This window comes from Choloepus didactylus, chromosome 15 (genome assembly GCF_015220235.1).
Source record: "Choloepus didactylus isolate mChoDid1 chromosome 15, mChoDid1.pri, whole genome shotgun sequence".
In the NCBI taxonomy this organism is placed as follows: domain Eukaryota; kingdom Metazoa; phylum Chordata; class Mammalia; order Pilosa; family Megalonychidae; genus Choloepus; species Choloepus didactylus.
The window spans coordinates 8,797,171-8,821,732 of NC_051321.1; the positions used below are offsets into that span (position 1 = coordinate 8,797,171).

The following is a 24,562-nucleotide window of genomic DNA, read 5'->3' on the forward strand; positions in this document are numbered from 1 at the left end:
CCTCCCACCTGCTCCCCTGTCCCCTCCCACCTGTCCTCTGTCCCTCCCGCCTGCTCCCGTCCCCTCCCACCTGTCCTCCGTCCCTCCTGCCTGCTCCCCATCCTCTCCCACCTGTCCTCCGTCCCTCCCACCTGCTCCCCATCCCCTCCCACCTGTCCTCCGTCCCTCCCGCCTGCTCCCCTGTCCCCTCCCACCTGTCCTCCGTCCCTCCCACCTGCTCCCCTGTCCTCTCCCACCTGTTCTCCGTCCCTCCCACCTGCTCCCCTGTCCCCTCCCACCTGTCCTCCGTCCCTCCCACCTGCTCCCCATCCTCTCCCACCTGTCCTCCGTCGCTCCCACCTGCTCCCCTGTCCCCTCCCACCTGTCCTCCCTCCCTCCCACCTGCTCCCCTGTCCCCTCCCACCTGCTCCCCTGTCCCCTCCCACCTGCTCCCCATCCTCTCCCACCTGTCCTCCGTCCCTCCCACCTGCTCCCCATCCTCTCCCACCTGTCCTCCGTCCCTCCCACCTGCTCCCCATCCTCTCCCACCTGCTCCCCATCCCCTCCCACCTGTCCTTCGTCCCTCCCACCTGCTCCCCTGTCCCCTCCCACCTGTCCCACCGTCCGTCCCCTCCTGCGCGTGCTCCGTGTCCCCTCCTGCCTGCCCTGTCCACCGTGGCCCTCCACTGACAGGCTTGCCTGTTTTGCACGCCGGTAGGACATGGTGCTCTTCCTCCACTGGCCCTGTTCTGCCTTCTCGGCCCTCGCCTTGAGCCTCCGAAAGACTTGAGTCCCGAGGCCAGCGTTTTTCGCCGGCCTGTCCAGTAACGGCGCTCAGGCCTCCAGGGAAGGGCTGGTGTCCCACTCCCGGGGCAGCTTCCCACGACCACCAGGCCTCGTGGCGGCCAGAGGCTCCCCGAGCGGGTGGGGCGGTGGGCTGGGTGCGCGCCCTGGCGGTGCTCCTTTCGGCCGCCTGACCCTGGGCCCGTTGCTTAGCCTCGGTGCCCACAGAGCCATGAGGAGAAGAGCCTCGGGCTCACACAGGCCCTGCTGTCACTACCTTAGTGGCCTCCCCCCTGCGAAGCCCCAGGCCTCCCAGCTGGGGAGGTGGTGGCTTCGCCCTGGAAGGGAGAGCCAGTGGCTTTGGGGCCCGTGGTGGCAGAGCCACGGCAGGTCTGGGCCCATCTCTGGGCCTTTCCCCACCGCCGAGTCGGGAGTGTCTGCTCATGGTGCTGGGCATGGGGCAGTGGAGGCGGCCACCGCCCACAGTCCCTCTCCCTTCTGGAGGTTTCCTGTCCAGGCTTGGCCGTAGGCCACACCACGGCCTGTGGTCTTGAGCTCTGGTTTTCTGACAGACATTCCCAGGGCTGAGAAGCCTTGGGATCTCTTCATTTCCTCCCGGAAGCTGGGGTGCCCTCAGTGCTCTCAGAAAGAGGCTCTCCTGGAGAAGGCAGAGGTGCTGCTGTGCCCGCAGGGGCAGGCAGGCTTTTACCACCATGGAGAACGGAGCATCCCAGGCTGGAGGCTGGCACAGTGGGGCCCAAGTGCATTTCCTGTTGACTCTCTCCTTGCCCACACCTACTTCCTTTCCATCCCTTGGCTTCCCCCTGACCCCCTGCCACCTTCCAGCTCCATGTTTCCCCCTGGGTTGTCCTGGGCTTGGAGAACCGATGGCCGACCACAGTGCTGTGCCCTGGGTCTGAGCCTCCTGCTGTGTGGCTCTGAGGAAGCCAGAAACGTTTTCCCCGGCTCGTCTCAGGCTGGGTCTGCTTCAACACTTCCAGTGGGGTGCCAGGGCAACCCAGGGGTGATGAGGGCCCGCCTTGGGTGATGCAGGGCATGTCACCTGCCTCTCCGAGACGCATTTTCCACACCTTGGGGTTGGTGACTTTGGTCTCCCCTCGCCCCTGGTGACACGGACTCTGTGGGACCCGGCGTGTGGGTCTTCAGCAGATCGTCTTCCCTTCTCTCACTTGCCTGGCTGCAGGGAGTTTCCAGTTAATTCAGGGCCTCCCTGTGTGCAAGCCAACAGCTCGAGACCGTGAGGTGACTGGTTGTTGTGGTGTGGAGGGGTTTTGGGACAGGAGCAACAGCCCCGAGGGCTGGGGACCTGGGGAATGGCCCGTGGCGTGGGAGCGGTGCCGTGGCCTCCGTGAGCATCCGGGCGGCCCCATGGGCCATTTCCTCCCTAGGGAGGTAGCACAGAAGAAATGAGCAAGCAGTGGCCCGGATTCTCTGCTTCTGGGGGGTGCCCTTGGCCGGGCTCACCCCTCCCCAGATGGCAGCTCCTCAAGGCCGGGGCTGCTCTTGTCTGCCCCAGGCTCTCAGTGCCCAGCACAGATGCTGGACGGCGGGGACGACAATGCCCCCTCCCCAGACGAGACAGCAGGGGTGACGGTGCCCCTCCCCAGGACAAGATGGCAGGGATGATGGTGCCCCCTGCTCCAGGATGACACAATGGGGATGATGGTGCCCTCCCCAGGATGAGACAACGGGGATGACAGTGCTGCCATCACGGTCACTGGGCTAATCCTGGGTGCCCGTGCACCCTGGGTCCCGTGGACAGGGCCCCACTGTGAAGTGCAGAGACAGCTTCCGTTGGCTCTTTGCGTGCCGTGGGCGCTTCCGCAGCTGGGATGAGATGCCGGCACTTTCCCCAGAATCCCAGGGATTAGTCACTCCTGCTTCCAGCCTTCCCCTGAAGTTACCACACGGATCCCCGTGCTGGAGCAGCCTCCTGATGACATGCGTGCGGGTGACAAGGGAGGTTGGTGTTCATCTGGTGGGGTGGGGAGGCTGGGGAAAGACACACGGCAGCCATCAACGCCACGGCTTGAGGGGCAGGAGGGTGAGGCTGCCACGAACCCTGGGCCCATTGCAGACCAAGGGTTTTTATCGTTCAGCCCTTGGCCTGACCCTCCAAAGGCGCAGGGCTGGGAGCAGAAGGACTGAGGAAAGAAACGGAAGGGAGCGCACGACAGCCGGCGAGCCAGTCTTCCTTCTGAGAAGGGGCTCGAGGGCCCAGTTGCGGGCACAGGGTCAGGAAGGTGGTTCTTTTGGCTCTAGGAGGCCTTGTAAAGCCTCGAGTTGAAGGCTTCCTTCACCCTCCCGTCGGGCACTGGGGGCCTGCGAAACTGAGCCCACTGGGGGCCCAGAGCAAATTGAAATCATCTGCATTGGCGTCACAATGGGCTCATTCTGTGAGGCACTTGGCACATGCCTCAGAGAAAGCAAGCTGCCTTCCAGGAGGTGAGTGGGGGAGGAAGGCAGGGTTTCTCCACCTCAGCACCCTTGACGTTGGGCCGCATGGTTCTTTGTTGGGGGAGTGCAGCTGTCCTGCCCAGGGGCTCAGTAGCAACCCCACCCCCATCGTAACAGCCACCTGGGGGCCCAGTTGCTGCAGCTGAGGACCGCTGGGCTGGAGGGCCTCACCCTCCCTGGTGGCCCTGGTCTGTGGGCTGGGTGGTGGCAGAGGAGAGGCTCCTGTCTCAGTGTCCGCTTGGACTCTGCAGGCCTTTCCCTGCCCTGCAGACGTGGGCTCATAGCTGTTGATGCAGGTTCACTGTGGGACCTGCTGCCCCCTGGGCACGGGGCTGGGGATGTGGTGCTTCCTTAGAGGGAAAGGCTGCTGGCCCTTTCTGAGGGCGTCTCACCCACTTCTGCTGGCTCCCAGGTGATGCCAGGGTCTCCGCGGGCCCCTCCAGTGGACCCTGCGGGCAGGTGCTGTGCCAGGCGGTCGCCAGCAGGCCATGCCATGGCCAGGTCCCACCGCCAAGGCAGAGAGCAGTCTTGCCCAGGCATCAGGATTTCGGGCTGCTTGGGGTGATCTTTGCAACGGCCTTGCCTCCTTGATTTACTGTCCCCCGTCTGTCATCTGAGCCGGCCAGGGCCATGGCCACCCCACCTGGCCCATCCCCACACTTGGAGCTGGTTCCTGGGCTGAGACCGTGTGTCCCTCAGCAGGGCCCAGGTCAGCACACAGTGGGCATCAGTTATTGTTGTCATTATCGCTGTCAGGATTCAGTTTTTAAAATTTAGAAGAGAAGGAGGGTAGAATTTAGGAGAGATGCGGGGGTCAGGGGAGCACATCTGTGGTCTGTCCCCAAGCGTGGGGGTGATGGCACAGCCCGGACCGCCCTTACCCACCCTCGGGACCCGTGGAGGCTGTGCCTGGCCCTTGCCCTGCTGCTGTCCCCTGGCAGGTGGCCACGGCCGGTGTCCTTCCCTTGCAGGCCTGGTTGTTCCTTCAGTGGGGTGTGTGAGGCAGGATTCCGGGTGGGAGCGGGCACTGCCCTCACTCCCTGTGGGAGCAGATGCTGGGGCAGGGCTGGTCACCTTGACTCCCTGGTGTTCTCCACTGCGTCCTTGCCCCACCCCATCACATTGCGCCCCCAGGACCCACTGCCCTCGGGCTCTCCTGCTCTCTCCGGGTCCCACCCTCCCACACCCTCTCCTAGGAGCTCCAGAGGTCTCCTCCCTGGCAGAGCTGCCTTCCGAGGACCATGCGTTCTGCAGCCCAGATGCTGCACATTTGGAGGAGGGTCGCTGAGCGCCAGGCAGGTCAGCTGGTGACATACACTGCACTGGCAGGCAGAGTTGCCCCCCCATCTTCATTTCAGGGCCAGGGGTTGTCCCAAACCCCTCAGGGGCACCGGGAGGGGGAGGAGGGTGGCACATACCCTAGCCCTGCTTCTGAGGATGGACTTGCCCTCTTGGAACCAGAGCCCCTCGGTTTGCTGGTGTGCTGGGTGAGGCTGGGCCTGCGGCAGCACATGTGCTCTGCAGGGTGCCAGGCGCCGTTAGGGAGGTGGGCTCGGAGCTGCTTGGTGGGCGCCTGGACTCTCCCGCCTCCCCCTGACTGTCACCTCTCCCCTGATGGCCAGGTGTCCTGGCAGCAGGCCCTGGGGTGGCAGACGGGGAAGCAGATGCCCCTGGGGTCGGGTCAGGCAGGAGCAGGTGCCCCCGTGTTCCTGAGCAGGTTCAAGGCTCCAGCACTCGTGGTGTATGCTGGAGTGATGCAGAGATCCGGGGGGCCGCGCCCTCTGGTGATGGGCAGAGTCTTCCCGCGGAGGACCCCGGCTGCACTTGTCCTCGAGCCTTGTCGCACCCCTCTGCAGAGCAGCCTGGGAGGGGGCCTTGCCTTAATGAGCTGCCCTGGGGGTGACGGGGGCGGCCTCGCCTTTGGGGTCTGTGCTCAGGTTGCGTAGGTGTGAAAATGAGGATGAGAAAGATGGGCAGCTTGGGTGGTCATTGGCACAGTCCTGGCTGCCCGGTGACCGCCCGGCCCCCTGGGGCTCTGTCGGGGCGTCTGGGCCCGGCGCTGAGTGAGGGAGTGTTCACAGCTCCAGGTTCCCGCAGCAGCTGCTGCCACCTGCGAGCCTCAAGAGCCGTGACCCTGAGGGCCGTGGGGTGGCCTGGCCTCAGTGGCCCTGTGTGGCAGGAGAAGAGATCTTTCTGAAGCTGCAGTTAAGGTGTCCCCCCAGTCAGCTGGGCGAGTGCCCCATGCTGTGTTCCCCCGCTAGCCTGGGTCCCCCAGCGACGGATGCGATGGAGAGTGGCTTCATTCCTTGGCCATTGAGGAGGGGGTATTTTGTTTGTATTTTGCGTGCCTTTCTCTCTCTCCCTTTTTCTCTTTTTTCTCTAAAAGCATCTCACAGTAACAGTGAGAAAAAAGGAGTACGTGAGTGTTTCTGCCTCTACAGGCCCCACAATACCACTTCCAGGAATGTCCATGTTTCTTGCTTTCAGGAAAACACGGTGAGGCCTCCACTTAAAGGAGACGGTGGCGGAGACGGAAGAAGGGGGGTGTGAGTGAAAACGGAGAGAAGAAAGGCCGCCTGGGCCAGGCTGCAGGGCCGCAGGAGCTCTACGCTCAGTTCAGAGGGGTTTCCCCCCCCGACTGTGCCTGGACAATTACGGGGAGAGTTCTGGGCTCACATTTAGTTTTGTAATGAGAACCAGTTTTCAGAGCAAATGAGAGAGAAGGCCTGTTTCTTTCAGGAGTTCTCAGAGCTTCCGTGAGTGTGCATTGAGTGTGCACGTGTGTGTGTTGGGGCTACCAGCGCTCGGGACCACTGCCACCAAAGGACATTGGCCACTCTGGCTGCTGCCATGGCTGAGTGTGCAACTGGGCACAGCTGGCCACCTCCTCCTTGCCCCGTCTGTCTGTCAGGTGGCGCCTGCACCCCGGCCAGTTCTTTGGCAGGGGGAGGTGCTAAACTTGAGGAGGTGGCATCTAGGCTCACTGGGCTGAGCCGAGCTGCCCGTCTGATGTGGCAGAATCGCTCTGTCCCCCAACCGCCTCTTGCCACCGGCCTGCCTGGTCCACGGCCGCCCAGAGAGGCGCTGGCGCGTGTGTGAGGCCCTCACTGTGGTTTGTACACGTGCACGGCCCTGGCTCTCGCCCTTCCCTGCCTGGAGCCCTCGTGAAGACGCCCCTGACCTGCTGCGTGGCAGATGGTTGCTGGGCCCTCGTGGGCCGGCGAGAGAAGAAAGACCGCTCTGTGCACCAGGCCTGCCCGGCCGGCCCCGGCTCCAGGCTTGCCAGTGAGGGCTCCAGCGGCTCCTTCTTCCTCCAAGGAGCTTGCAGGGTGAGCGTGTGTGTGCACCCGAGGGTGTGCATCTGGAGAGTGGCTGTGGTGCAGGGCCTGCCTGGCACATGGAGAATGCCCGTTTGTGGGAGTTGTGTTATCAGCTCGATCTCTATTCACAAGACCCACTTACTGCCTGGAAGACAGTGGGTGAACACAGGTCCCTCTTTCCATGGTCCAGGGGGAGCTTTGTGGGGAACCTGGCCGTGGGGGTGGTGCTGGGGGTGGGGGGCACGTCTGCTTTTCTCCAGAGGCTTCTCCCAGGGAGTTCGGAAATCTCTCGCAGGCCCGGAGGACGACTCAGGGTGAGGCAGCTCGTTTATTGCGGGAGCCACTTTGCGATGGGAAGTGAGGCCCTTCCCCTGGGGTCTCGGTGCTTTTCCCAAATCCACAGACCTTCCTGCAGCAGGAAGTAGCAGGCTCGTCGCCAGACTCGGCTCAGCTGGCAAAGGTCTCAGGGCAGAGGTGGGCCCTGGGCGCGGGTGCTGGTCTCCTCCCCAGCCTCCCGGCCATCTTTGCTGCCCTCCACGGCTGGGTGGGGGGAGTCCCGGGAGGTCGGGGTTCCTGCTCCCCCTGTTACCATGGGCCACTGTAGGGGCTGCAGCGTCTCCAAGTGATTAACTGTATGAGCGTGTGCACATGCACGTGTGAGCGAGCACTTCCATGTATGTGTCCGAAGGGGGGAGGGAGGCAGGAGGCCCAGCAGGCCCCTGGGAAGAGGCCTGGCTCCGTGTGCACCGGGTGCCGTGCCCGTGCCCTTGCGTCAGCTCTCTTCTCTTCTGTTGTTGCTTTGCTTTTTCCCTGCTACACCCTCCACATCCGCCCGGCCTTGCCCCTCTGTGCCCGGCATGGTTGGTGTTGACACGCCCTCGCTGGCCTCTTGCCCGGCCCTGGCCGCTCTGGCGTCCTGCAGGAGGGAGCCCTGGCCCTGCCTCTCTCTCTCGCACGCGGGCGGTGTGGCACAGTGCTCAGAGTGCTGCCCTGGGCTCACCACTGTGGTTCTAGTCCTGGCTCCCCGCTCACCCCCCGGGTAGCTGGGCACGTTCCTGACCCCTGTGCCTTGGTTTCCAGTGGGGACCACGGGGTCCTCCTCCTGGGGCTGTGGTGAGGGTGCAGTGGGAGGATCCTGTGGAGCTCCGTCATCACGAGAGGCTCTGCAGCTTCTGCAGCTGCCCGAACATGAGAACGGACCCCCAGCAAAGCCCTTTGTTCCCGGAACAAGACAGGATTCTAGGGGATGACGTGGAATTCACGGCAGCTCAACCTGGCGGGTTGGTTTTCTACATGTGAGCAGAGGTGTGAACCAAAGAGTGACTTAGGGCAGCCCCAAGCCCAGCACATCCCTTGGGGTCCCCTTGGTGCCCTCGCTGCCCAGCTGCTGCCCGCTGCTTTCTCGGGTAAGGTGAGGCTGCTGAGCAGATGCGGCCCCTTCCCCACCCGCCGTGCAGAGGGAGCCCAGGCTGGGCGAGGGAGGGGCTGGGACACGCGCTCATCCTAGTCCTACGTCCGGGGAGACAAGGGGCAAATCTGGAAATGCACCTTTGCAAAGGCATGACCCCAGGGGTCTTCACCTGGCCACTCTCTGCTGCCGTGACTGGGGCTGTTGGGGGTTGGGTGAGGAGTGCGTTCAGGAATTTTTGCCAAGTAGCAGGTGAGGGTGGGTCTGGGGTGGGCCTGGCTGGCTCTCTGCGGCCCTGGGCAGCAGGAGGGAGAGGCACAGGGGTTTGGGCACAGGAGTGGAACATGAGACCCCACAGGGGTGTTGCCCAAATCAGCCTCAGTCTCTGCGTGTCAGCTCGGGGAGCTGGCCGAGCCTTGCTCTTGGGGTTAGATGTTGAGAGAATGGAGGTAAGCGCTTCACCCAGGGCTGGCTTCCCACATCTATCTCGGGCCTATTAACTCACACTGTAAGGCTCTGGGGGCCTCGGGATGCAGGTGTTGCATGTGTGTGTCCTGCCAAGTATTTAAACAGTAATGAGCAGGAGGTGGACAATAGAAAGGAAAAGATAAGCCTCTCAGGAAAAGTTTGGAGTTACCTTGAGGTGTGTCCCTGGGAAGGTCACAGGAGCAGGGACCCACCCCGGCCAGCCCTTCCGGAGCTGGCAGCCAGGCCTGCACGGGGGAGCCACGTCCTGCCGAGCACGTGCAGGCCTGAGGTGGGCCTTGCCCGCTGCCCCCCAGCATCTGCACGACGCCAGCCTCATGGGGTTGGCATCGTGAGCCCTGCCCACAGGGATCTGGGGCTCAAGTTGCTTGGCAGAAGGGAGGCAGCTGGGGGCTGGCCTGGGGTTGTTTGGTGGCCAAGGGTATGTTCCGATTGCACCCCCACCTGTGAGGACAGGGCGCTCTGTGTTCTCTCGGAGATCTGGCACCTTGAGCACCTTAAAGGAATGTGTCTGGTGTGTCTGGGCTCGGCGGGGCCTGAGGGACGGTACAGAGCCCTCCCCCACCCCAGGTGGTAAGTGAAGGTGTTCCCCAGGCCTCTGGGAAAGGAGCCTGCTAACGGGCCCCCCCTGGTCCAGGCCCCCACATGCTTTGCCCCCACCACTTTCCCGCCCTGCGGGTGGAGACAGCAGAGCCCAGAAAAGCACGATGTGCCGGGAGCGTCCGTCCCACCCCCGCCTGTGGTCCGTCTGCGGCCCCATGCCCTGCCTGGGCACACTGGGGCATGTGGGCCAGGCTGGGCTGCTGCCTTGTCTGTGCCCCCTCAGGCCCTGTGGCCAGCAGGATGGCCAGCAGCCACTCCTCTTCCCATCAGGCCTGTGGTTTCTGTTCTCACGGGCTGTTCCCCGCTGGGACACAGTGGGGTAAACGGCATCCCTTACGGGACTCCCCTGCGGGCATTTGGGCGAATGGGGGCACCCTCCCTGCCTCTTGGGCAGCCCGGCACCCAGCCCTGGCATTTAGCCCCCTCCGAGCCAGCACTGTTGTGATCGGAACTGAGGGAGGACGTGGGAAAGAGGACGCTTGTGACACGCTGAGCCCAGGGAAACCCAGTCCTAGAGCCGGGCCAGGACCCTGCCCCACCTGGCCCATCGTAGTCCCGTTTCATTCATTCAGCAGGTGCTCCTTCAGCTGTGAAGGGCAAGGAGGGTGGTCATGGCTGAGGGTCGTGCCTGGGAGAGCTGGGGGCCCTGGGGAGCTGGGTGAGGGGTGCAGGCAGGGCCGGCGAGGCCTTTGGCCCGGGAGCCAGGGTTTGCAGCGCGCTCTGAGGCTGGGAGGGGACGTGCCGGGCCGGGTTCGAGGCCCGTTGAGCTGAGAGACCCATGGGACGTCGCAGGGACATGCCCTTGGGTCAGGAGCTCAGGGCAAGGTTTGGCCTGAAGATGGCCATTTGGGTTAAACATTGGGGTCAGGGGTACTGGTCAGGTCAGATTTGGATTCGGTGCTGGACCTCAAGTTCCGTTAAAGCTGATGTTTGGGGACAGAAGGTTCTGGGCAGGGCAGGGCCCGAGGGGGCAGGACTTCGCAGGAACCTGGGAGTGGCAGGCAGGGTGCGGGGTGGGGGGGAGGGTAGGGGGACCCCCCTGCCCTGAGGCTAAACCCTTTGCAGACTGGAGCCCAGTCCTCAGGGCCACCCTTGGGGGCCTCTTCTCAGAACAGAGAGGAGCCAGGCCTGCCTGCTCTTCCCCACCAGGGCACCTTACTGAGGGTGGAACTTCCGCTGCCTTGAAAGCCCTGACCTGGGACGAGTCAAGGGGCTGGGGCGGGGGTTCAGACGGTGCACACATGCCCGCCCTTGTGATGGCAGCTGCACCCCTGAGGAGCCACCCTGGATGTGGAGGGGTCTCCTGATGCCGAAGTGAGGCCACTCTGTGACGACCTTCCAGGACCTCCCTGCAGTGGCTGTGCCATGGGCCTCTCGGGAACCTGGGTGACAAGGTGCCCACGTCACCAGGGAGGACACCTCCTTGGGGGCCTGGCCCTTGCAGGCCCTGCACAGCGTGGCTCGCCCCTGCTCCCTGAGCCTGCCCTGCCACTCTGGCCACCTGGTCAGGGTCCGAGCCGGTGCCACTGAGGACCGCAGGCTGCTTGCGCTGCCCCTCGTGTTTCTAGGCTGGCAGCTAGAGATCCCCTGGAGGGTGCGGAGGGTGTTGGTTCTGGACTTAGAACACTCCTGTCTGGGCACATTGGGGATCCCCGAGACGGCTGGCACACATGGGCCTGGCCGCAGGTTTGCCTGGACTGAATTCAGTCTGACTGTGGGAAGTTTTATTTGGATTTTCCAGTATTTGACCTTGGGAGATGGCTGAGCTCCCTCTGGGAGCCGGCTCCGGGACGTACGTGTTTCCACCCAGCCGCCTGAGCTCCAGGCCTGGGCTACATGGGCATTGCTGCCAAGTCTGCTCCTTCGGCACCATGGCCCGGGGCGGACCCTGGAAGGAGCGGGAAATGTGGGGACGGACCCCACTGTTCGGCTGCCGCTCTGGGCCCCGTCCTCCCTGGCACACTCCTCGCCGATGGGGAAGGCAGGAGGGGGCAGAGCCACAGCAGAGAGGGCGAGAGCAGGGCTCACGTCAACTGGAAGAGGCAGGCTGTGACTGCCCGCTTCTGGAGCTGTCCGCACCAAGGCCTGTTTGGGCAGATAAATCAGTCAGTTGTGCTTCTGCAATGTTGGCCTGGCCTTGCTGCTTTATGATTTGTATTTTATTGTTGGGAAGGAACAAAGAGTTTTTTCCCCTCACTTTGAAAGGAAATCCAGCTGAAAAGGACACCCTGAGCTTGATTTCTGCTTCTCATCTGTCTGCCAGGTGTAGAGAGCTGTGACGGCAGGTGGCAACAGGCCGCCGTGTTCACACACAACGGAACTATAGACACCTGGCCAGCTTTCCATGTCAGTGGGTGTGTGCGTCCCCCGTCCCTGCCAGCCGCCAGGCCACTCGCAGACGTGGGGAGACTGTTCCTGCCCCAGAGTCGTTTCCGACTAGCGAGCTGCAGCCACCCTGGCGGCCCACCCTGGACCCGTCGGACACGGCTGCTGCGGTCCCAGAGGCAGGCCTGGTGCTGCAAGGCCGAGGTGGTGGCGCACAGCCGCCCGCTCTGCCCCCGGCCAGCGGGAAGCCGGCGGAGCTCACCCACCCAGCGGGATGCGCCACACCCGCCCCCGGTCGGGCAGGGAGCCATTCGAGCCCCCACCAGAGCAAAGTGTTCTCCTGGGGTTCTCTGCACGGGGATCGCAGCCATGGAGGCCCCTGCCCTCGCACAGGTGGCCCGGCTCCTTGTCGTGCGTCCACCCTCCCCGATGCCCCTGCGTCCTGTGCTCCGGCAGAAATCCAGTTCAGTTTGGTGATGGCTGTTAAGTGCAGAAACTCGGGTCGGGAAGGTTTTTGGGCCACATGATCTTTAAGTGCTGCATACGTTTCGTTCCTGCCAAAAAGGGGAAAGGGAAAGTTGCAAAGAACTTTGGTGGAGAAACATCAAAACTACTTGAAGCAGAGGGTTTGTTTGTTCTGGCACCCATCTTTTAAAATATGTAAATACAGGTATAGGTATACGGGCATACTTTTTTTTCTTTTTTTGAAGTAGTTTATGTATGTGGTTCAAAAACAAAAACCATTCACAGTGGCAAGTCTTGCCCTCGTCTGTCCCATCCCCTGTGCCCTCTGTTAACCTTTTTTTAAATTTTTTTTTCTAATTTCTTGTACTCCTTCCAGAGTTCATTTATGCAAATACAAGGAAATGGGAATTTCAATTCTTGCTGTTTTTTCTCCCTCCTTATAAAAAGAAAGTACACCATGCATACCCTCCTCCACCTTGCTTTTGAAATAATCAGCCCTGGAGCAACTTCAGAGCGAGGCCGGGGAGAGCCGCCCCCTTCCCCCGGCTGCAGGAGGTTGGTGCCTGGCTGAGCCTCGCGTCCATAGCCCCGTCCCTCTCGGGGACCCTTCGCCGTGTCCTGTCTTTGGCGTGATCAGCTGTGCTGCAGCGCACGCAGGACCCGTGTCACTCTGGGTGTGGGAAGGGACATGTGTTTGCGTCTTGGAGGAGGTGCCAGGAGGCCCTGGGTAGAGGCTCCGGGGCCGCCCGATGGCCGGGCGTGAGGTGGCCGTGACCATACACGGGTCCCGCTGCGGGGTGTCTGCCAGTGCATTGGTGGAAAAGGGCCCCTCTGTCATTTTAATTTGCATTTTTCTAATTATGAATGCAACTGAGCATCTTTTCATGTATTGAAAGGCCATTTGTCTGTCTCTGCTATGTTCTGTTCATTTGCCCTTTTTAAAGCATTGGCTTGTTGGCCTTTTTCTTCTCCAGTGTATAGAAGGGAGATGAATTTTTGCCTGTGGTATGAGTTGCACATTTCTTTTTAGTTTGTTCTTTGTCTTTTGACTTTGCTTTTGGCATTTTCTAACAGCTTTATTGAGATATAATTCACATACCACACAGTTCACCCATTTAAAGTGTACAATTCAGTGGTTTTTAGTGTATGCACAGAGCTGGGCAACCTTCACCACAATCAATTTTAGAACATTTCGTCACCCCACAAAGAAACCTGACACCCATTAACAGTCACTTCCCATTCCCCGCACCCCACCCCACCCCCGGAGTCCAGCCCCAGCCCTAGGCAACCACCAGTCTGCGTACTCTCTGCCTGCTTTGGGCATTTCACGTAAATGGAACTCGACAAGATGTGCTCTCGTGACTGGCTTCGTTTGTTTGGCATAATGTTTTCAAGGTTCGTCCGTGTTGCAGCCTGTATCAGAACTTGGTTCCTTTTGATGGCCGAATAATCTTCCACGGTATGGACGGACCACACTCTAGTTATCCCAATACCGGGGCGGCTTCCGCCAGTTTGCTATTGGGAATAAAGCCGCTCTGAGTGTTCATGTGCACGTCTCCATGTGGACGTCTGTGTTCATTTCTCCTGGGTGCATACCTAGGCAGGGAGGTGCTGGGGCCTGGACTAACTCTACACTTAACATTTTGAGGAACTGCCAACTGTTTTCCAAAGTGGCTATGCCAGTTTTAACTTTCCTGCCAGCACTTGTGGCATTTTTGACATGCCACAAGTTTTTATTAAGTTTATCAATTTTTTCTTACATGCCACAAGTTTTTATTAAGTTTATCAATTTTTTCTTTTCTGATTCCGAATTTTGAGTCTTAGGCCTTTCTACCCCAAGGTTATAAAGAAACTTCCCAGTTTCCTTCTAGCAATTTTATGGTTTTGTATTAGAATTGCTGATCTGTGTGCAGTGTGACTCTTGGAGCCATTTTAGTTTTTGTCTGAGATGGGCCCCCAGCACCATCTTTTGAGAACATCATCTCTTCCTCCCTGCTTGGAGATGCTGCTTGATCGTACACTAGCCTGGGTTGATTCCAGAACACTCTGTATTTTATAGTCATGTGTACTTATGCACTAGTATACAATTTTTTAAAATGCAATTTTTATTGGGATATATTCACACACCATACAATCCATCCAAAGAATACAGTGGCTCACAGTATCATCACATAGTTGTGCATTCATCACCACAATCAATTTTAGAACATTTTCATCACTCCAAAAAAAGAAATAAAAAAGAAAACCCAAAACATCCCATACCCCTTATCCATCCGTATCATTGATCCCTAGCATTGGTTGTGGTACATTTGTTACTGTTGCTGCCAGAATATTAAGATATTACTGTTAGCTCTAGTTCACAGTTTGTAACAGGTACCTCAGTTACAAACTGTGTCTTACGTTTGTTCTAGTTCATGAAAGAACTTTTTGATATTTCTACTGTTAATCACAGTGACCATCCACCTAAAGTTTAATTATTAAGGCTTTGTGTTTCAGCATCTCGTAGGGCCAGTCTCTCCTTATTGTTCCTCGCAGAAGTTTCCTGGCCTACTTCGGTGCTCTTAAAAATTTCCTTAATATCAGTTTTGTGTGTTTTTTGTAGTTTTTTCCTAGGAATTTCACCTTTTTGAGTGGCCCATGTCTCCTCTCGCTCTGGAAAGCAGGTTTTTGTAACAAAGGGAAGTTGGGGTTTGATCATCCGTTGTGTAGATTCTGCACCAAAAGCTGAGCTCCCGGCCCATTTTCTATACCTTGCTGGCTCTGCAGAGAACCACCGGAATCCCCTGGGCCCCAGCACAGTGGGATGGTGGAGAGCGGAAGGGGGAGCTCGGGTTTGTGCGAGGCCCCTGGGTGTCTCATTTCTTTTACTTCTCCATACCCTCCTGTGACTTTGTCTGGGGCCCTGCTAGCCTCGTTTTACAGGTGGGGGAACTGAGGCTCAGCTGCTGAAGGGTTTGCAGGCACAGCGCTCAGCCGGGATTCTGGCCCAGCCAGCCTCTCCTGCTCCACCATCTGGCCCTGAGCACCTCCTGCTTTTCTGACTGTCAACTTCCCTCTTCTCCCTTTGGACTCAGTCTCCCCATCTGTAAAATGAGGTTGTTAAACCTTTGCTCCAGCGTGTCCTCCAGGGAGGCCTTACCTGGAACGGAGATGGGGGGCTGCTGGAGCAGAGATGAGAGGGGACCCAGGACTCAGCAGCCCTGTCTCCCCGGGCCCTGACGGGGTGCTGGGCACTCAGCTCCAGGCAGCTGGGTGGAGACCGTGCCTGCGATCCCCTCAGTCAGCCCTGGACCCACCTTCCATGCCCCCAGTCCTGCTGCAGATGCTGCCCCTGACCCTGGGTGACGGCAGGCTCTGGCTGTGTGTGAGCCGTGGCCCCCTGCCAGGGCCTTGTGTGCTTTGGAAAGGTTCCCCAACTTTTGTTGGGCTGAGTTCTCCTTCCACCAAGAAGAGAGCGAGGCGGCTTCCCCAGCCCCATCCTGAGCGTGTGTGGCCTGGAAGGTGTGCAGCAGAAACCCAAGGTTGCCTCTCACCGTGGGAGCGTGGGGTGTGGGCATCCTCGCCTCCTGTGCTCCGGCAGGCCATCTGCCCTCTGGCCTGGGCCAGAAGTGGTGCCCACCTCGAGGTGGCCTCCGAGGCCTGCTCTGCTTACCCACAGCACAGCCGGGCACGGCCTCAGGGCTCAGGCCTGCACGGATGCAGGCTCTCAGGAGGGGCTCCCTGGGTGGCCCCTGGCATGGGCTGTAGGGTTGGGGCCGTGTGGGGTGTGGGTAAGGTCGGGGCAGCCTCCGGGGGATGGCAGTGCAAAGCTGGGTTCTCTTCAGGAGGAGGTGGCAGCAGGTGAACAAGGAGAGAGGGGCAGGGGCAGCAGGGGCCGGGCCCACAGCCCGAGAGACACGCAGCTGCATGGGGAACAGAGTGCGCGGGTGGACGGGCAGCGCATCTCACACCTGCTCGGGATCAGATTGACCCATGGCTCTGCTGCTGAGGAGGGAGCAGCCCCTGCCGCCAGGACCCTACCATCTCCGGGGGACGAGGGTGACAGCAGCTTGCTGTGCGAGTGTGGCCTCCATGCCAAATTCAGATCTACCAAAGATAGATGCAAACAGGCCAGAATCATGCTGGAGCCCTTTTTTTTTCTTTTCTGAGATAGCTGAAAAGCCTAGGAGGCCACATGCCTTGCCGTCTTGGTTGTTCCCGTGTCAGCTCCCAGCACAAACACGTCTTAGACAGTTTCCAGGTGGTGAGCCATTCTCATGGGCCGGGTGCTCTCTCGGTACTTGGAGAATTCTGTCTGCATGGAGGCGTCTCTTCGGGAGGAACCATCTCCACTCGGCCAGAGCCCTGGGCCCAGCACGTTCCAGCAGGGCAGGTGGCTGCAAGACTCCGGGAAACCTCACTCTGCCAGGCCAGGGTTCTAGTATCGCGATGGGTTGACTGCGTTTATTTATGCACCTCTTTCTAAAAGGGATTTGAGGGAGCTTCCCAAAAGCCTATACCACCAAGACAGCCCCAAAATTGGATTAAAAAGAGGGAGATCACATCGAGGAGGAAAAAGTGAGGAGAAGTGACTTGCCAGGTCCGAGAGTGGTGTGGGAAGAGGGAGCGGAGCGCGTGGCACAGCCCCGTGAGGAGGGGCGCAGGCAGCACTGTGGGGCGCTGAGGGGAATGCTCGCGAGGGCTCTGCCTTCAGGACGCTGACCGGCTGGCGAGTGGTATCCCCAGCAGCCACACAGGATGGGCCGGGTCTGACCCTGACCAGGGCCTGACGTTCTGTTCTAGAAAGAACAGCGGCTGTGATTTGTCCTGTGGTGTCTTCACAGGAGGCAAAGTGCTGAGGTCGTTGCTGGACGTGGAGCCCGAGACGAGGACTTGTGTGCAAGTGCAGCTGACCGAGGGGGGCTCTCGGGAGAAGGCTGCGGGGGGCAGAGGGGAGCAGACAGAACGGGGAAGGAGCCGAGTGAAGACGTGGGCTCAGCCGGAGTCTGGCCTCTGATCCCCTGGGGAGCTCTGGAGCCTGAGGAGCACCTCAGACCGACTCCACCTGAGGAGGGGAGCCTCTTGTACCCCGTTTCTGCCAGTGGCTCTGGGCTGCCCCATAGGGGAGGGTGTCAACCCCCCAGGCTTTCCCACCAAGGGCGGTTCTCAAGGCAAGGGGCAGCTGTGAGCTGTCACAGCCAGCACGCACCACAGTGGAGGGGAGGGGTGAGGGCACCTGGGCAGGACCAGCAGCCTCTGCTTGGCCTCGGTTTCCTTGTTTGATGGCTGCCGAGGCCCAGCGAGGCCGCCGGGGCAGGGGTGGCTGCTCCTGACTCAGGGATGAGGATGCAGGCGACTGGTGGACTCGGGGGGCCCTGGCACGAGCCCAGGCCCCGGACCCCAGAACCATGTTCCTCATACCCTTCCGTGTGGACATGGACCCTCTGGAAAGCAAATGAGTACACCCCATCCTCTCCAGGTCAGAGGGCCAGGAGAAAGCGGAATGCCTGCTATCTGCCCTCAGACTCCCCGCCCCGATCTCCTGGCCTTGGCCTTGTCCACGGGGAGCCCATGCATCCTTCACGTGGAGCTCCCAGCACTGAGGCTGCGTTCCCTTAGGAGCAGGCCTTGACCTTTGTGGCCCCGGAATGGTTTCTGGTGGCTACTGATAAATCACTCTGGTTTAGTTCAGACCTGTGGACATTCTGGAGCCGTTCTGCAAGTTCACCCATGGCGAGGGGAGGAGCCGGTGGGCCCAGGAGCTGTCAGGGCATGCCCGTGCAGCAGGGTGGGGTGCGGTGTCTGTTAACGGGAATTTCCTAAGATGGGGAGTTGGCTTTGTCTTGCAGCTCAAGGAGGTGGGGGGGGCAGTGTCTGGACAGAACACGTGAGACTGGAGGGTTGTGGGGGCTGGAGACCCCGGCCAGGGCTGGGGACGCGCCATGACCTCTGATGTGGCTGGCTTAGTGGTCTGCCGGAAATGACTGGATTTCAGGGGTGACTAGGAAAGCCATGCCACTGGGTTTTTTTTTATTAATTCGGTTTTATTCAGATATATTGATATACCATACAATCATCCATGGTGTACAATCAGCTGTTAATAGTGCCATCATATAGTCGTGCATTCATCACCCCAGTCTATTTTTGAACGTTTTCCTCATACCAGAAAGAATCGGAATAAGAATAAAAAGTAAAAATTAAAAAGAACACCCAAATCATCCCCCCCATCCCACCCTATTTTTCATTTAGTTTTTGTCCCCATTTTTCTACTCATCCATCCAAACACTGGATAAAGGGAATGTGATCCACAAGGCTTTCACAAACACACTGTCATCCCTTGTAAGCTACATTGTTATATTTAAGAGTCAAAGCTACTGGGTTGGAGTTTGGTAGTTTCAGGTATTTACTTCTATCTATTCCAATACATTAAAACCTAAAAATGGTTATCTATGTTGTGCATAAGAATGTCCACCAGAGTGACCTCTTGACTCCATTTGAAATCTCTCAGCCACTGAAGCTTTATTTTGTTTCATTTTGCATCCCCCTTTTAGTCAAGAAGATGTTCTCAATCCTGTGATGCCGGGTCCAGATTCATCCCTGGGAGTCATATCCTGCGTTGCCAAGGAGATTTACACCCCTGGGAGTCAGGTCCCACGTAGCGGGGAGGGCAGTGAGATCACCTGCCAAGGTGGCTTAGCTAGAGAGAGAGAGAGAGAGGCCACATCTGAGCATCAAAGAAGTCCTTGGGGGAGACTCTTGGGCACAGTTATAAGCAGGTTTAGCCTTTCCTTTGCAGTAATGAGCTTCATAGGGGCAAGTCCCAAGACAGAGATGCTGCTGGATTTTTGCACACATCCCAGAGATAAGACGCCTAGAGGGGGAACTGCTGGGTCAAGGCCTCTGATGCGTTCTTAACAAAATGCCCTCCAGAAGGCAGTTCATAGAGCCTGGAGCAGGCCTGTGTCACTGCAGCTGTAAGTGAACTGGGCATGTGCCGGTTCGCTGGTGAATAGCCGTCCCCGTTCCTTTATTAGCGAGAGGTGTGTGTATTCATCGGCCAGGGTACTTCCTGGTGGGCACGTTGCCCATGAACCCTTATCCTCGCCTGGGTGGGGTGCAGCCCAGGTTCCCGTGGGTGCTGGCTCTGGGAGGGGGGGATGGTCCTGGGCTCCCCAGGTGGGGCCGTGGCGGCTCAAAAGCCCATGTGTCTGCTTCTCCCACAGAACTGCCAGACCTTCAGCAGCCTCAGCTGCCTGAGCGTGGGTTCAGAGCACCCCCAAAGCCCCTGCGCCCTGCACATCAGCAGCACCCGGCCCTGGGTCACCCTGCTCTCTGCCTCTTCTACCGGCGCTGGGGGCAGGACCCCCGCCGGGACCCCGGTCCCCGAGCCCCTGCACCCCTCCTTTGATGACAGTCTCGCGAGCAAAGAGGAGCTGACCTGTGAGGACGAGGACCGTGGCCGACGGGAGGACCCAGCCTCGGCCTGGCGGGACCGCAGGGCCGCCAGGAGCAGCCCCTGCTCCCTGGATGGCGAGCTGGACATCGAACAGATAGAGAACAACTGAGGGGCCACAGGCCCTGCGCGGGGTGGGGGCATGCTTGGCTTGGGAAGCTCTGGGCACCAGGTAGGCCCTTGGGGGCGGAGGGTTGGGGGGCACTGAGCTCCTGGGCCTGAGGAGAGAATTCCTGGGAAGTGAGGTCCCAGGATGGTTTGCCGCCTGGCCCCTGGGAGAGGCTGTCTGGTCCGAGGGAGACCCAGGCCCTGGGAAAGCTGACTGCTGTCCCCCCAGCAGGCCATGCCATGGAACATGCCAGCTTCTCACCAGTGACTTGGAGCACACAGCTCTCTGCTCCGTGTAACTACTGTAGCTGACAGCGCAGCTTTCGGATTGGGTCTTTTTGCCCCTTTTTTCTCACGGGACCCTGGGCGTGAGCACCCCAGTGGCTCTGGGGGCCCCGCTTGGATTCTGACTCACGGCCGGTGCCTCCCGACCTAGGCCGGCTTTGTCAGGGAAGGCCCCGGGCTCAGGGCTGGGACCAGGACCCACGGGGCTGCGCCCAGGGCCTTCCGGCCAGCCGCTCAGGTTCAGTTTCGGGGGGTCGGCCCCACACCTTCTTTTGCTCTGTTTTTTTCCGTGCCTTCTCTCCCAGGTCTCCCTGCTTCTGGCTTGGGGAGGCTTAGGAGACACTTCCTTCTGTAGTAACACCAGAACCATTGGCCTTAATTCCACTTGTGAAGGCAGAGGCCCTGGGGGTGCTGGGGGGCCCTTCAGAGGGTAAGCCCACGTCCAAACTCTTGGGGCCTTGGCCTCCCAAGGTGGAGGGACAGTTTGGGGGTGCTGATCAGAAGCCGTCCACATGGTAGAAGTTTGGTGGCTCTCTTGCTGGAAATCCTGACCCCCTTGCCAGCTCCCCTGCATGGCACATTGGCCGGGACACGTGGGATCTGACCTGGGCTGTGGCTGCAGAGCAGGCTGCCTCTCTGCCACCTCAGGGGGCCACGTGGGTGGGGCTGCTGGGTGGCGGCCATCTTCCATGGCTAATCAGTCCCCAAGGGCTGGCCCAGCCCACCCAGGTGCGTGTTCAGGCATCTCAATGAAGGAGCTGTGAGCAGGTGGACAAATCTAGGCCCTGTGCCCATTTCAGGGGTGACGGGCGTCTGCTGGAGGAAGCTGGTGGGGAGGGGGTTTGCCCAGGATGGTGGGGCCAATGCACCGCTGCAGCAGCCCAAGCACGGCCTCCTCTGCTCATGGGGGCTGCTGCTTTAACCAGGGCCCCCCATCCAACTCGAGAGAAATCCACCTCCTCAGCTGGAGGGAGCAGGGTTTTCCCAAGTGCTCCTTCCCTGCTGCAAGCTCCAGCAGATGCTTGGGGTGGTCGGCAGGGGGCTGGGGGCAGCTCCCTGCAGCCTCCAGCCTGGCACACGGGCACATCCCACGGGCACTGGTCTCTTGGGATCTGGCTTCTAGCAAACTTGGCATCTCTTGCAGACAATAGCAGTTGGGTTGGCTTATAAGCAAGGGACTCATTTTCCCACAAGGCTAAAAATAACTGGGCACATTCTCTGGAGTTTGCAGCCACGTGGTCCAGGCACTTGCGTGGTTGGTTTGCTTTTGTTTATCTTCTCGTGCCGAGCAGAGGCCTCGTTTCTGCAGGTTGAAGACACGATTCTTACCTTCTTTCTCCTAAAGGAGATGTTTGGGGAGATGTGTAAGCCAAGTTTTGCTAGATCAACAGGGTGATCAACAGGGTGGCAGCTCATGTTCTGATTCATAAGTGGCTTTTTTTAAAAACTAGCCATAATTCGCTTGCAGAAAACCCCAGTTGAGTGGCCCTCCGGGGTTGGGTTGGGAACCTCAGGTTGGCTTGTGCAGTGGGGGGGGTGTGGGTGCCGGCAGGGCCCGGGCATGGGCTCCTGGTGGGCATGGCCCCCGGGGACCCTGGAAAGCTGGTCAGCTTGCAGCCGGCCTTATAGACGAGGCCGTCTCCCTTGGCCACCTGCCCCATGGGTCGGTCATGGAGGCCGTGACTTAGAGCAGGTCCAGGGGAGGCCTGGGCAGAGGGTGCCTGGCAGCGGGTGAACGCAGAAGTGCTTGCCGATGCCACCTGTGCCCAGAGGGCCCGGCCCCCACAGCCTAAGTCACAGGGCGAGGAGGGCCATGCGGGTGGTGGGGCAGAGGCCGAGGTGAGGCGTGGCCCCAGCTGCCTTCCCCGGGGGCCAGGAGGGAGGCCGGGTGGGGGTCCTCGGGGCTGGGGTGCAGGCCGCCTGCCCTTGGACTTGCCTGCTGTCTCCCTCCTTCCTCTCGGGCCTGGTGGCAGGAAGGACGAGAGCGGAGCACACTGGTTATCAGCCTCACCCCTTCGCCTGCCCCTAAGCTGTCCCCATCATGCGTGCCTCTAACAGGCCCCCGCCAGGTTCCGGCCTTCCTGGCTGTTCCGGCTTCACCAAAGCTCCCAGGCCCAGCTGCGCCAGAAGCCTCGGAGGAGAGAGCGGAGTCCCCTCTGCTCGGCTTCCACTTGGCTCCCTTGTTGGCCTTTTGATTGGTGGGAACAGACCCCACCTCAAGGTGCCTCTGCCGTCTTCTCAGCAGCCACCCTGCCCTGGGAGGCTGTGCCGGGCCCTTTCTGGGGGACCCGGGGCTTGTGGTCTGGGCTCGGTCAGTTGGAGGGAGGGTCACCACCGAGGTGCCTGGACACGGCTTGGCTGTCCCCAGCTGCATGGGTGGTCCCTGCTGCAGACACTCGTCGGGGCCCTGCCTCCCGTAGCCGATGCCCGTGAGCTCCCACCTTGAGGAGACAGAGGTGTTTGAAGCCAGGAGGGAGGCGGGGTGAGGGCCTGGCCCGTTCTGGGGTCCTGAAGGACAGGGTGGGGTCGTGGCTCCAGGAAGGCTCGGTGGGAGGAGGGGCTGGCCGTTCCCAGCACATCCACGCTCGCCCCAAGAGCTGCTTGCAGAGCCCCGACTGGAAGGGGTCTGCACCTGCCTGGGGCAGGCCCATGCCGGTGGGGGCCAGGGCTGCCCAGCTGCTGCCCACCGTGGGCCCCCCCACCCCGGTCTACAGGACTGCAGAGCCCTTGCCTTACTCGCTTGGAGGCTGGAGCCTGGCCAGAGCACCAGGCAGAAGCCGACGTCCAGCCCCGGGGGAGCGTGTTCCGATGATCCTTCTGGATGCCCGTTCTCAGAAAGCCTTACTTTTCAACAAAGTGTTTGTAGCGGGAAAGTTTTGTGAATTTGTATGCTGAAAAAAGAATTTTAATAAAGGAGAAATCCACGTTAAAAAAAAACAAACCCAGGTTTCCAAACAGGTCTCCTAGTGCAGGGGCGACGTGTGATTTTCTGTGTCCGCAGACGCCGCCCGAGGGGTCGTTGAGGGCATTGCCCGTCTGAGCAGCTTCTGGGGCATTAAAACCCTCCCTGGGTCTTCTGCCACGGGGCTCGGGCTTGGCGGCGGCACGGGTGAACCAGTTCTCACCACGGAGGTTAAAGTCACAGGCACGTACATCTTGGGGGCTGAAGGGGCCGCCCCCTAAACCAAACAGTGTCCGGGGCAGGCGTGAGCTCGGGCGCCTGTGTGTGCATTGCTACATGAATGCAGTGGGTCGGGCCCCTCCCGTTGGTGGTGGTCAGGAGAAATCATAGCTTTTTAAAGAGAAAAGGGGGAAAAAGATAAGGGGGGTGGAAACCCCAGCTCAGCAGAGCTCTCGTGGCCCAGGAACGGTGGGCTCGCCCGCCAGCCTAGTCTCTGGCCAAGCAGCATCCTGGGGGCTCGCGGGCAGCACACAGGCTGCTCTTAGGGTGGTGGCTGTGCTTGCCCAAGTTGCCCGTTGTGGACGTTGAAGAGTTTCAGGAAGTGCGAAGGCCAGAAGGGGTAGAGTCGGGCAGGCCCCCGGCGGGCCGAGGCGGTCGGTGGGCAGGGGGTCAGTGCTGGGTCTGTGCCACCCCGGCCCTGCCGCCCGCTGCCGCCTGCTCTCGGCGAGGGCCGGCGCCTGCCACTGGGTTTTCTCCGTGACTGTCTTGCACTAGATCTGCTCTAGTCTCTCAGGAATTTGCTTGTTACTTTTACTGTGTAAATAAAGCTTCCTGGTTCAACACTCAACCGCCTGGAGCTGGCCGTGTGGTTTGTCTCAGGTGCAGAGAGCAGCTGGAGTCCCGCTGCCCGTGGGGGCATCTGCTGGCATTGGGGGGCGGGGGGCGAGCTCAGACCCTTCCGTCCCCTCGGAGCCTCAGGGTGGGGTCTGTAAAATGGAGTGATGGGTGTCTCCGAGCCACTGGGGTACAGGATGTGGCTGCAGTCACAAGAGCCCTTCTGCAGCGTGTGTGTGCGTGTGCATGTGTCGGGGTGATGGTTCCCAGGGGAGAGATGCTTGTGTGCATGCGTGTGTCGGGTGGAGGAGCCCGGGGGGGCAGTGTGTGTGCATGTGTGCCCAGCATGGGTGCCCAGCACCCAGGAGACTGTGTGTGTGCGTGCGCGTGTCGGGTGGAGGAGCCCGGGGGGCAGTGTGTGTGCATGGGTGCCCAGCACCCAGGAGACTGCGTGTGTGCGTGCGCGTGTGTCTTGGGAGTGGGTGTGCCCAGGGCAGCACCGCAGAGGCCCCGTCTCTGTAACTCCTGAGTCAGGAGCAGGTGAAGGGTCCGCTTTCCCGAGCCCTGGAGAGCAGCTCAGCTCAGCCCTCCCCGTGCTGCAGGGCCACGCACACCCACCACCAGGGCAGCCGAGGAGGAGGTGCTGGCCGGCCCACCTGCAGAGCCCTGCTGCTTGGCTGCAGGATGCGAGAACACACGGCCCAGCTCTGAGTTGCCCCTGGTGGCCGGGCTCAGGGGGTTTGAGACATTTGAAGGCCCTGAGGACAGGCACAGGGGTTGGTTTGATTTCCAGAACCCAGCCTTGCCCACAGAAGCATTTTGCCCTGTTAGGTCTATTAGATGTAGAGCACCCACGAGACCCTGGGGCCTCCGGCTGGCACACTCAGCTCAGGCCTTTTTATTTTTTGGTCATTCACCTTTTAGCAGCAGGTCTTTTTCCTAAACAAATCAGTCCATGAACACCGAATTTGAGAAACAGCAAGCAAGGCTGCAGAGGCTGGAGCTGGGGGTGAGGTGAGCTGCACACCCAACCCGGGCAGCCTGGTGGCCCCCAGAGCCCACTGACCCGCTGCTGGACGCCTGTCCCTGGGAGTGCAGGTCAAAGGCCAGGGGAGGCTTCTACTCTGTGTGAGGGCAGGGCCCCCCGCAGCCCC

At 60.3% G+C, this 24,562-nt stretch overlaps 2 protein-coding genes across 3 annotated transcripts in view; both read left to right on the forward strand.

The window, feature by feature from the left end:
- The window catches only part of FAM53B (family with sequence similarity 53 member B), a 75,042-nt gene extending 51,620 nt beyond the window's left edge, over positions 1-23,422 (forward strand). For both annotated transcript variants that reach the window (XM_037804521.1, XM_037804522.1), the window contains exon 4: positions 19,050-23,422. In XM_037804521.1, the coding sequence (XP_037660449.1) occupies positions 19,050-19,391 (342 nt within the window). In that variant the 3' untranslated portion in view covers positions 19,392-23,422. The remainder of the gene's footprint in view (positions 1-19,049) is intronic.
- Positions 575-6,739, forward strand: LOC119510281. The gene is made up of 2 exons (XM_037804523.1): positions 575-3,228; positions 4,437-6,739. Exons 1-2 carry the CDS (start codon positions 3,196-3,198, stop codon positions 5,184-5,186), a joined length of 783 nt encoding a protein of 260 aa, XP_037660451.1. The 5' UTR covers positions 575-3,195; the 3' UTR covers positions 5,187-6,739.
- Positions 23,423-24,562: the final 1,140 nt, after the last annotated feature.

Coding starts and splice junctions, on each gene's coding strand:
- LOC119510281 (XM_037804523.1), top strand. CDS start 3,196: ATGCCTCAGAGAAAGCAAGCTGCCTTCCAGGAG. Junction 3,229..4,436: donor AGCAAGCTGCCTTCCAGGAG/GTGAGTGGGGGA, acceptor ACCCTCTCCTAG/GAGCTCCAGAGGTCTCCTCC.